This window comes from Hyperolius riggenbachi, chromosome 8, assembly GCF_040937935.1.
Source record: "Hyperolius riggenbachi isolate aHypRig1 chromosome 8, aHypRig1.pri, whole genome shotgun sequence".
NCBI classification, from domain to species: Eukaryota; Metazoa; Chordata; class Amphibia; order Anura; family Hyperoliidae; genus Hyperolius; species Hyperolius riggenbachi.
In genome coordinates this window covers 81,821,136-81,833,667 of record NC_090653.1, presented here as the reverse complement: position 1 = coordinate 81,833,667, position 12,532 = coordinate 81,821,136, and the positions used below count along the sequence as shown (strand labels likewise).

General features: G+C 43.5%; 1 protein-coding gene across 5 annotated transcripts in view; it reads left to right on the top strand.

Annotated features, from left to right (window-relative positions):
- The window catches only part of C8H19orf47 (chromosome 8 C19orf47 homolog), a 44,102-nt gene extending 31,893 nt beyond the window's left edge, over positions 1–12,209 (top strand). For 2 of the 5 annotated variants that reach the window (XM_068249504.1, XM_068249502.1), the window contains exons 5-9: positions 1,104–1,179; positions 7,501–7,644; positions 7,771–7,917; positions 9,772–9,842; positions 11,419–12,209. In XM_068249504.1, coding sequence (XP_068105605.1) covers positions 1,104–1,179; positions 7,501–7,644; positions 7,771–7,917; positions 9,772–9,842; positions 11,419–11,964 — 984 coding nt within the window. In that variant the 3' untranslated portion in view covers positions 11,965–12,209. The remainder of the gene's footprint in view (positions 1–1,103; positions 1,180–7,500; positions 7,645–7,770; positions 7,918–9,771; positions 9,843–11,418) is intronic. The other 3 variants (XM_068249503.1, XM_068249506.1, XM_068249505.1) reach the window with 3 other exon arrangements.
- Positions 12,210–12,532: the final 323 nt, after the last annotated feature.

Sequence of the window (12,532 nt, the reverse complement as noted above, 5' to 3'; positions counted from 1 at the left end):
CAGAGAAAATTGCTAGGGTGTGTATATTAATAAATTCCACACACACACCATACAATCTTTAGTAGAAATTGAAGAGAAATATCTGGCATTCCGGATCGCTTTAAATCAAAGAAAACGGGAAATCGATCGTATTTTTCAGTTGAATAAAAAAAATATTTTTCTTTTTTTTTTCCCCCAAGAGAGAGATACGATCGTTTTTAACAAATTACTGTAAAATCGGATCATTTTATTGTATCATGTGTGGCCACCTTGAGGGCTCGTTTCCACTATCGCGAATCCGCGTGCATCCAACGCGTGCGGATTCACACATGGTATATAAGTGAATGGGCCTGTTTCCACTGTTGCGTTGGTGATGTGCGTTTTTTTGAGCGGTGAAAAAACGCACAAAAGAGCCAACGAATTTGCCTGAGAGTGGAATGCATGCGAATCGCATGCAATGTATCTAATAGGGAAATCGCATGCGTTTTCCCCATGCGGTTTTTGCCGCGAATTCGCATAGGTACCGATGTAAATTCACACAGGCAGTGACATGGTTAAAATCGCATATACCCTCACCTATGCGAATTCACATGCGAATTCGCGGCAAAAACCGCACGGGGAATCGCATCCGCATGCGATTTCATCAGCGGTGGAATCCAGGCGATTCTGCACCGCAACAGTGGAAACAAGCCCTAACTCTCCTCTGCCTGATTGTGTATGCATTGCCCACCCTTCACTATAGAAAGTGCATTGTCTCAGCATGAGAAATATTGACCAATCAGAGAGGAACAGAGGTGTGGGAGGGGAAAACAGGAGGGAAAGAGGCTTCAGCCAATCAGGCTGCATTAGTTAAGTCTGAAGGGAAGTAGAGAAGCAAAAAAGGACAACCCAGCATGCCCTGCAACTTCCTTTTGTGTACTAAATTTTGTGTGTACCAAATAAGTCAGGTAAACTGGGGAATGATCATTTATCAACAATAACAGTAATAGTGATTTTAACTTTTGGATCGCCTGTTAGCATCCTTCTTACTTGATAAAAATAGCAGATAAAAATAAAGAATTGATTTTATGCCCAACAGTTACACTTTAACAAAGTTTGTTTTTCTTTTTTCTATGCCCTAACAGGATATGTGTAAAGCCATGACCGAGCCTCCCAGCCAGGCCAGCTTGCAGAGTGAGCTGCGACGGAATGCTAACAGCCGTAAGTAAAGCTTAATCCTGCATGAAAATCAACATTTCATGATCCAGCCACAACTGGGCACAAATAACCTAGTGCTAGACTGTAATGGGAGTGTCATGTTTACAAAGCCTTAATTAAAGATTTATCATACCCGGTGATGAGTAAAGAGAATTGTTTAGACTAGAGTCATCGCACAAAAGCAACTCTAGAAATGTATTCTTAAAGCCCCATCTACACGATCCGATTCTTTATACGATTCTATTACGATTCTATTTACGATCCGATTAAATCCGACATGTCCGATCGGGATTTGATTCAATTCGATTTGCCATTGCAAAACAATGGCAAATCGAATTGAATCAAATCCCGATTGGACATGTCGGATTTAATCGGATCGTTAATAGAATCGTATAAAAAATCGTATCGTGTAGATGGGGCTTTAGAGTCATGTATCAAAATCTTATCTAATTATCTATGATAATATATACAAAGTATAGGATAGAGGCAGTTGCTTCCCTCACTAGATGATTTGACAATATTTGTTCAAACACAAGCTATAGAGAGACAGCGCGTTTCATGGGTGTTCGCCCGCCCCCCTTAGATCGATTCAAAAGGTTGTGCCTGTATGTCCAATAGTTATGCATGTGAGCGCCTCTTATACGGTGGTTGCAGGGATCTGCAACCTACCTTTGTGAATATAAATCACAGTTCCTATTGTACAGTCATCTGCACCTAACTGTAATGCGTCATTGGGCTCCTGTCTCTATTTCTCTTGAGGGGGTCCCAAGTACCCACCATAAAGATAACCAACACTTTTAGTAAAAGGTAGCAATTACAGGATATGATTTAAACATTTTTTTTTTATTTTTTTTTTAATAGATAGTGACTGAATGTCTTCATGGATATGTACAAAAAGGATCCGCAATCCAGACCAGGTTGAAGTCCTCGAGCTTTGTCCTCATTCCGGGACATTAGGACTTTATGTGCGTTACGGGACTTGGACGAGCTAGTGTCTGAGGGGGTAGGGTTGCAGCCAGGGCCGGATTTGTACTTTTTACCGCCCAAGGCCAACTATATCACCTGTATGGTTGTTATCTCTGTGTGCCCCAACGAGAATTCGCCTTACTTTCCATCATTGGTGTCACAGACAATAAGTATTTTAGTAATACATGTATAGATTAGAAGTTATGTTTTGAACTTTTATAGTATGCTTGCCATCTCCTTAATGATGGACCCAATGTGTCACCATGAGAGTTAGGCTTATGTGTGCCTGCAGGATAGAGCTTACATATCTTGCAGGGACAGCACAAGTACAGGACAGAGAGTTCAAAGGTTAAAGCTGTCCTTGTAGATAGAGATGGCTGCATAGAACAGCATTACTGCCACTCACTGAGCCGCCCCTAAACTTCTGGTGCCCTAGGCCATGGCCTATGTGGCCTCGCCAGAAATCCGGCCCTGGTTGCAGCAGGTGGTTCCTATTACCATTTCCAATCCATCCTTCTACCCCGTTAATGCTAGGTCTCCCGAGTTAGACCTGTTTCAGGATCTTGTTGAGAAGGAACTGACCACACTGTCCAGGGCATCTAGGACTCCTTCCGACCTCTCTGTCTCTGAGCGACAAGCTTTGATTGCACTTGAGAATGATAGCAGTATTGTCATACGCTCGGCGGACAAGGGAGGTTCGGTGGTAGTCCAGGATGCACTGGACTATCGAGCGGAGGCCCTTAGACAGTTGGGAGATGTGGATGTGTATCGGCCCTTGCTCCGGGATCCAACTCAGGATTTCCTTCGGGATCTTCGGGTGCTGCTGGACCTCGGGCACAGCACGGGTGTATTGACACATCCACAAACTGGACGTTCCCCCGGGATTGGCTCCGTGGGGGAGCGTCTGGGAGAGTGGGTTGATGCACATCTACATCCCCTTGTCACCAGACTCCCCGGTTACTTGCAGGACACTCGCCACGTTCTCTCAAGCTTCGATGGCTTTGTGTGGGATGACTGGTTTTTGTGGGTGACTATGGATGTCACATCACTCTATTCTTCCATCCCACACAATTTAGCTTTAGTGGCTATGGATTTTCATCTCTGCAAATATTCTTCCTTTGATGCTCCACTACGGGCTTTCCTGGGGGGCGCTGTGTAGTACCTCCTCACACACAATTATTTTATGTTTGATTCAGGGTTTTATCTCCAAAGATGCGGAGCTTCTATGGGGGCTAAATTTTCCCCCTCCCTTGCCAACCTCTATATGGGGTGGTGGGAGGAGCTCCGCATCTTTGGGGTTGATAACCCCTTTGCCTCCCATATCGTTTGGTATGGCAGGTTTATAGATGATTTGCTTTTGGTGTGGGGGGGGGGGGGGGGGGGGGGGGTCCTCCGGCTCTCCGGCTCTCCGGCTCTCCGGCTCTCCGGCTCTCCGGCTCTCCTCGAGGAGTTCCTGAGATATGTCAATGATAACGATCTTAACTTAAAATTCACTATGAGTTCGGATCCATTTAAAATTGACTACTTGGATCTTACCCTTATTGGGGATTCTTCATCACATTCAGTTTCCACACGCACTTTCCGTAAATCAACAGCGGGGAATTCCATCCTGCTTGCCAGCTAGTGTCACCCTAGACACACTATCAATGCTATTCCCACGGGTGAATTTACAAGGGCTGCACGTAACTGCTCAGATCCGCTCGATCTGGAGCGAGAGTGCAACTTGGTAGAGACTAGACTCAGACAAAGGGGTTATACCAAAAAACAGTTGGCCGTAGGACGCCAAAAAGGTACTAGAAGACCACGCTTGGATTTATTGAAGAGTAGGACTGGGGGTGAGACCGTGGAAGACCAGGTCACTTTTGTTACCGGCTATAGCCTGGAGTTTAATAAAATTACTAATATTGTTAAAAAATATATTCCAGTGCTGTACCCGGACACAAAACTTAAAACAATCCTGGACAAGGGGTGTCGTTTCTCTGCTAGAAGGGCCCGAACTTTAGGGTCCATTCTTTCACCCAGTCCTTTTCGGTCTCCCTCCACGTCCCGTACTCCTACCTGGTTAACTACAGTGGGTTCTTACCCGTGTGGGTTCTCTACATGTAAATATTGTCACTGTCACAAAAGAGGTAATACAATATTCTCCTTTGCGTATAACAAGGATTTTCCTATTAAACAATATGTAAATTGTGATACTAAATGCACGATTTATGTCATTTATTGCTTGATATGCCACATTCAATATGTGGGCAGTACTACTCGCCACTTAAGAGCAGAACACTATTGTGGCACTAATTGGAATACTTTTCGCAAATCTGCTGTTTCTAAACACTTTGAAACTATGCATAGAGGTGATCTATCCTCCTTCAGTTTTCAGGGGGTGGAGCGGGTGGTGTGTCCAGTTAGGGGGGGTGACATCCAAAGACTGTTGCTGAAACGTGAAGCCTTTTGGATTCACAGACTGGGCGCTCGTACACCACAGGGTTTAAATAAGAAGTGGGATTTAGGCTTAATTTACACATACTGAGTATCTGTTCCGCTTATAATTGCAATATGTGTTATACCCATTTATTACATTATGTGGATTGTTATTGATGTTCGTCTTTTTCCTTTGTTACATAGGATATTGTACATTTCGGTGGTAACAAAACTTTTAACATCTTTTTATATGCTATTTTTCAATGATATTATTGTATTTTTGTATTGCATCTTTAGAGGATGTTTGTCTCTTTAAATAGGAGCTGTTAGGTATAAGGTCTCAGAGAAAATAAACACATATATCAGTAGCTAAAGATTGGCTGTACTTACATTACATATGCATTTCACTGTCCACGTTTGGATTTCACAGAATTTGTATATAGTATATGCAGAGATAGATGCTCCTGACAGCTCATGGCAGGCTCCATGTTTTTCTGTCAAATGTGTCGTCATGTCCTGCCTGCTTCCTGATCACAGATAAGCTCCTACTTGAACAACACAGTGTGCAGTGAATATTAATGAGCCATGTGGCTAGGAACAATAGCTGACTCCTGCAGTGTACTCTGCCCGGAGATTTATCAGTGCTACGCGCTGGACTGATTACAAGCTGCTGTAACGTCTCATTAGCAGCCGAGGGGAGGGCCCCAGAATGCTTTGCAGTTTAGTATGCGGCTTGCGTCCTTATGGGTCTATAACAGCCTTTCTGATAAGCACACATCAAAGGTAACTGAGATTTTTATCTTCACTAATGGCTTTATGGCTTCCTTCTAAACTGTTTAATGCTGGGAATACACGGTTCGTTTTTGCCTTCGTTTAAACCTTCGTTTCGATTGTGCCTTTTGTCCTTTTCGATCCCGAAATAATCGGTCATACGGTTAATATCACCACCCACGGTTTCGTTTTTTTTTTCGATTCTGATGGTTTCGTTTTTCCAATGATCGAAGGCTGCAAAGAAACGAAACGAAAATCCCTTTTTACAGGGACGGACTAGCATAAACGAATATATAATCGATCTGAACAGCCATCAAGCCTACCAATGGCTCGATTAGATGGATAAAGAGAGATAATATCAAACATGTTCGATCACTAGTCGTTCGTTTTTGGGGTCTATTAATCGAAACTATAATGAGATTATGACTATTTTCACATACGTTTTCAACACTCGATTCGTTTACCGAACGAATCGAAGGTTTAAACGAAGGCAAAAACGAACCGTGTATTCCCAGCATAACACAGGAGAATAGAGGTTTAAATTAGCTTCTGCAGCCTGACAGTTACTCTTTAAGGAGCAGCATGTGTGTCTCCGGGGGTGGAGTTTACTCCTCCCTGGTTTACATAAATTTCTCCTTGGACAGGTTCACTTTTAACTACGATTAAGGGCAGATGGTAGGCCCGATACGCGTGAGTTGATCCTGTGATTTTATTGCATGTCTGTGGATTTTTTGAATAAAGATATCAGCCTTTTACTTCAACCTGGTCTGGATTGCGGATCCTTTTTGTACATATCCATTTCGTTATGGCTTGGCTTGCCTGATCCTGCACCGACTGGTATGATGTTTGGGGGTCCTGAGCTTATATGAACTTTCCTCACTGAATGTCTTCATGGTCGTATGAGAAGTAATAATGTGTAAATGTTGTGACTGGAGATTTAGTTTAAAGGATATCCAAGGCAGGAGGAAAGGTTAGATTTACTTAGGGGCTTCCTCCAGTGTATAAGGTCCATCGCTGTAGTTCCCGCTGCCCTCCTGGGTGTTGCTGTCCTCTGAAAGATCTCGTATCTGTGGTCACAGGCTACTGCGCGCCTCTCTCAATCACGAGAGCTGCCTACCCTACTGTTGAAGGCCCAAGGATAATGTTAAAGGCCCTGGGATCAAACCCTTCTACTCGTCACCTAATTTAACCACTTGAGGACTGCGGTGTTAACATTCCCCCCCCCCCCCAGTGACCAGGCCATTTTCACTTAATTGGGTCGCTGCAGCTTTAAGGCAAAGCTGCAGGGCCGCACAACACGGCACACGAGTGATTCCCCCACTCCTTCCCCCCCCCCCCCACCAACAGAGCTCTCTGTTGGTGGGGTCTGATCACCCCCACATTGTTTATTTTCTTTTTATTATCAGCGATTGCCGCTCAGAGCAGGAGATGCGCGCGCATCCTGCGTGCGATCTCCTGTTAGCTCCATAGAAGACCGTTCACGCCAATGAGCGTGGAGTGGTCCTCGGGCTGCCGCACTGCTCACACCAATTGGCGTGGAGCAGTCAGCAGGTAGTTAAAGAGAACGCAAGGCGGGTATTTGAAATCTTAAGAGACTACAGAGGCATATCCTGTGCATAATGACATGCCTCTGGGTCTCGCTATTGCCGCTTCTAATCCCCCCGGGTCTCCTGTGCCCCCCTGTAAAATGTACTTCCTGGGTCGCGTTTTAGCTTCCGATTGGAGGAAGCTCACAGGAGGCGTGCAGGGACAGAGGCAGGGGAGCGCGCATTGAATGACATACAGAAGGTAAACAGATGGCTAGCAACAAGGAGACTGTCGCTAGTTGGGCACTTTTTACAGGGGGGTACTAGAGGCGGCAATAGGGAGACCCAGAGGCATGTCATTATGCACAGGATATGCCTCTGTAGTCTCTTAAGATTTCAAATGCCCGCCTCAGGTTCTCTTTAAACCAGAGTTCCCCAACCCTGTCCTCAAGGCCCACCAACAGTACGTTTTGCAGAAAACCACAAACGTACAGGTGGGGTAATTAGTGTCTCAGCAGAGCTGAATAACTACCTCTGTGGATTTCCAAAAAACATGCACTGTTGAGGACAGGGTTGGGGAATACTGCTTTAAACAGTTGATCTTCAACTACAATGGCTCAGTGAATATTCCAATGTTTTTCAGCTGCCACAAGAATGATTGCAAACAGCCTAAGCAGAGACTCTCCTCCGTCCACCCCAGTCCGCAGGCCTGAAACGAGCACCTCTAAGATTTCTGTTACTGTCTCCAACAAAGTGGCTATGAAGAATGCACAAGTAGCAGGTACAGGTACTGCTTTTAAAGTCATTTAGCCTAGCTTTTTAGACATGGACTCGATGTTTGTTGCTTTGCATAGAGGCGCGTGTCGTTATTGCGCTTTTGGTTGTCTGACTCATGAGCATCCTCTTGTTGTAGCTGTTTCTGCACCCACCCCTGAAAGTGAAGAGGTGCCATTAAAATGTCGCAGGGTGACAGCTGAGATGGAAGGGAAATATATCATTAATATGCCTAAGGGGACCACACCTCGAACCAAGAGGATTCTCGAGGAGCAGGCAGCAAAAAGTGAGTTTTCAGTGCAATTTTACTGAATTTCTTACTGGATGACCTCACTCTTACCAGACAAGGCTACTCATGGCCCTTTGGCTTCTTATCACTTTCATTAGGAAATCCGTTCATGTCCCAGCTTTACTAGTGAATGGTAAACTGGGCACAACCTGAGGTCATCCTCGCCATGAAATGAAGTTAAGCTGATCAGATAACAGTCAGAAGTTCATGTACTTGAGCCTTTTATCTGACAAAAGGAGGTGACAATTTGTAGAAGGGAGGCCTGTAATGTTTAGCAGGACAAGATCAAGCAATTTTGGAAAATAAGTTACTGTATATACTTGAATAGAAACCCAAGGTATTTAGTTTTTCCTTCAGATACCAGAAAAAAATTGTTTCTTTAGTAGAAACCCAGGCTTCTTTTAACATCCCCATATTTCTTCTCTGTGGTCTAGTGGCCTCCTTCCCTTCCCCATATAGCGTTCCCTGGTGTCTGGTGGTCCCCCCTCCCCCATATAGCATTCCCTGATGTCTTCGTGGTCTTCCTCCCTTCCCTATGCAGAGTACCTGGTATCTAGCTGCTCTGCAGGACAGCCAGAAAATCTGCATTGATTAAAAGGAAATAAATATTATATGCCAGCATCCATATCCCTCGGTTTAGGTGTGCTGTAAAGCACGCCTGAAGTGTGCCTGGCTATCCTGCGGATTATTTGTCTCTTAATACTTTTATCCATAGACTCTGAACTAGCATGCAGATCAGGTACTTCTGACTGAGGTCTGACCAGATTAGCTGCATGCTTGTTTCTGGTGTGATTCAGCCACTACTGCAGCCAAATAGATCAGCAGGTCTGCCAGGCAACTGGTATTGGAAACAAATATGGCAGCCTCCATATCCCTCTCACTTCAGGTTCCCTTTAAAGGGAATCTGAAGTGAAAATAAACGTATGAGATAATGAATTGTATGTGTAGTACAGCTAAGAAATAGAACATTAGTAGCACAGATATGAGTCTCATATTGTTTCCAGTACAGGAAGAGTTAAGATATTTCAGTTATCCATGCAAAAGAGATTCTCTGAGCTCTGTGACCCATTGCTCTTATCTCAACCTGTCTCTCACTGTTTCTTGTTTGTTTAAGGTTTTACTGCAGAGGAACGTTCAAAGGGTCAAAGGCCCTGTTTCATAGTAGTGATGGGAATTCCGGCTCTTCTTGGAGAATCGTCTCTTCTGAATCAGCTCCCATTAAAGAGCTGGCTCTTATGGCTCTGAATCGGCTCCTCATTAAATATCACTAGACACCTCTCAGAATCGGAGTAAAAGCCCCGCCCCCGGCTCCATGACAACTCCAGACTGCTTCTCTGACTGGGGCAATCCTTACTGCTCTGCTCCGCCCCATACACTCCTACAGGCTGCAAGAGGAGGACTACATCTCCCAGCATGCCTCAGCGCCCTTTATTACACAGCAAATCAGAGCTGTGTGGGGCGGCTGAGGCATCGACTCTTTCAAAACTGAGAACCGGCTCTTGTCGTTCGCAGCAAAGAGCCAGCTCTTAGAGCCGGCTCGTTCGCGAACGACCCATCACTATCTCATAGATTAAAATTCAGGGAGTAGTTTGTAAACTGCAAATATTAGACAATCATGCATTGTTAAAAACAACAAAAAGCTATATATCTGTATATCTGAAAATGAGTCTTTCCTTTGCTACTAATGTTCTATTAATTATCCGTACTACACATACAATTCATTATATCATAAGTTTTTTGTTTTGTGTTGTTAGGTTTTGTTTGTTTTTTTGCTTCAGTGTCACTTTATTATTGGGTGAAAATACCTGATCCTTTCATTGTGTGATTACCTCTATTATGAACACCTTACAGGTTTGCCCAGAACATCGGTTTTTGATAGGTTGGGGGCAGAGAGCAAAGCAGACTCAACCACTGGAGCAAAGGTGAGTGGAAACTGAGACTATCTTTTTGGGGGTAAAGTTTTTTTTGTTTTTTTCCTCCACATTTATGATCCGTTTGATTATAAATCGGGGCACAAACTAACTATAGGCACCCGGTCACTACTATGACATGCCTGTCATATATGTTAAATGTCCTCTGAAGAAGGAATATTATTGTGAGAATGTCAAGGTACAAATTTTGGACTGAAGAAGAAATTAAAACTGGTTTGATAAAGGCCATCTTTGTCAAACTGGAGCAACCAATGTAAACACAGAGGAGGTGGCCTCGGCACCAGGGCTGTGGAGTTGGAGTAATTTTGGGGTAATTGGAGTCAATGGCTTCATAAACTGAATCAGAGAAAGTCGGATGGTTTTTGTACCAACTCCACAGCCCTGCTTAGTGCTTTTTTTTTTTTTTTTTTTTTTTTTTTTTTTTTTTAGTGACACCCATGCCTAGAAATAAAAAAGCTAATCCTGGCATCATTTACTCACTCACTCTTTTTTTCTTTCTTGTCTTGCTAATTGTGTATTTGTTACCCGCCCTCCTCCCAGAGTCTTCAGACACTCACATTGAGGTCTATATTAGGAAGGGCACTGTCTTATGTCTTTAGAAGGAGAGGGAAATAAAAGGGAAGAGGAGGAATATATTATAGATTAAAAGAAACCCCGGCATGCAACGGAATGGCAATGGCTATTAAAGGGCCAGTGCTCCTAAGGTATGTGATAACTCCAATCCATAACAGCAGAAAAAGTTTTGAATGCAGGATTAGCATATTTATCACTTAATACACTCAGACCAGTTGCTATTGAAATTTGATTTTTATGGTGACAATCCCGCTTTAAATCATCCTTATCTACAATTTAAAAACACACACCTTCAGACAATCCCATCAGCATAGTGTGCGCTAGCTGTATTGTATATGTTGGATGGCTTTGTTAGTGGATTTGCTGCTATGTGTTCTCCAGATAATTCCAATACAACCTGCAATGTAAGGCTTTCTATTATTGCTGCAATGATCAGTGGGTGATAGCATTAATCACTCACCCGTTGGCCTTTAATTCATTAATGACAGAAACTCCACATCCTCCTCTGCAAAGCTGCTGTGGCGTTTTTGTTTTTTTCAGCCAAATAGACCAGCGGGGCTGCCAGGCAACTGGTATTGCTTAAAAGGAAATAAATATGGCAGCCTCCATATACCTCTCGTTTCAGGTGTCATTTAAAAGCTGTGTGCAAGCAGACTTGGAAAAATTGATTCTTTTAAAGGCAAAGGGTTGTCAGACCAAACATTGCTTTGATATGATATAGTTTATTTTTTTTCTCCGTTTATGCACATTTTCGTTTTAATGAGTAAAAATACTATCAGTGTTTATTCTCCTGTTGGCTCTCTTATGTAGCTTGCCAACTATAAATCTGGCTTTAGGCCCGTATAAAAATAATTAAATTCTGACTAGAAAGCCAATAATCTGGAGATTCAGGAATTCTCCAATAGTCCACAAATGTTTCATATAACTGCAAATGTTCTTGGTAAAGCTTCAATTATTTTGCACTAAATATCCATGACTTGCATTATCTTTGCAGCCCACAGGAGTTTTCAGCCGGTTAGGTGATGCACGTGATGGGGATCGATCAGTGGAGAGTGATGAAGACAGCAGTGTACTGCAATACGCTGGAGTTCTAAAAAAGAAGAAGGCCACTCCCATAGTACGAGAGAAGCTGACCCCTGGAGTTACTGTGAAGGCCAAAGCTACCAGCACTGAGCAGAAGCCTGTCGTCACCACATTCAAGAGACTAGCCACAAAACCCCCTGCCAGTGCACCTGCCAAACTCTCCATTCCAAAGGTAACCTTGGCACAAAGGCTAGGCACTGTCCAGCAGGTGACTGTAGAAGAAAGGAAGCGGAAAGTGCCCTCAGCTGCCCTGGCACAGCGTTTAGGAAAGCTAAAAGTTGAAGCTCAAGACAGCAAAGTCAGCAGCACAAAACCACCTCCACCTACATTTAAAGTCACCATCAAGCGGACTTTGGGTACATCCCGTGTGACCAGTTCCAGCGATTGCGGCAGTGCTCAGATGGACAACACTGGCAGTGTGAGCGTGTTTAAGCGTTTGGGAAGAAAATCTGTATAAATTTCTGATTGAGGCCTGTATAATGAGCAGAATCCTGTGTAGGAGCACCTTCAAGCTGGCCCTGGCACAGCCATTTTGTAGCTAGAACCCTGGGCCATGCACTAAAGTGGTGTATGAGTTTTTTGTTTTACACCCGCTGTGAGGAGGCAGAACGAAAGCAAGAAGCCCTCCTCACCACTGTATTTATTACTATGAGGTAATGGTAGCAGTTATCTTTTTATAATTAAATATTTTATTAGAACACACGTGCGTATCTTGAAATTTACTTTATTTGATACACAAAAGGGAAACACGGAAGCCCAGTATAATGTAGTAAGTACTGATGCATGTTTTTTTTTTTTCTCACAGATGTATTAGAATAATACAAAGGTGGGCTACCTTCGAAGGCAACCACTGTGTGGGGAGAAAAAACCTAACCCCGCTTGGGTGAAAGTGTAACTGTCGGGCTTAAAATCAAAAATCAATTCTTTATTTTTATCTGGTAAACAAGTAATAAGGATGCTAACCAGGCAATCCAAAAGTTAAAATCACTATTAAGGGGCCCATACATCTAACGATTTTCCTGCCG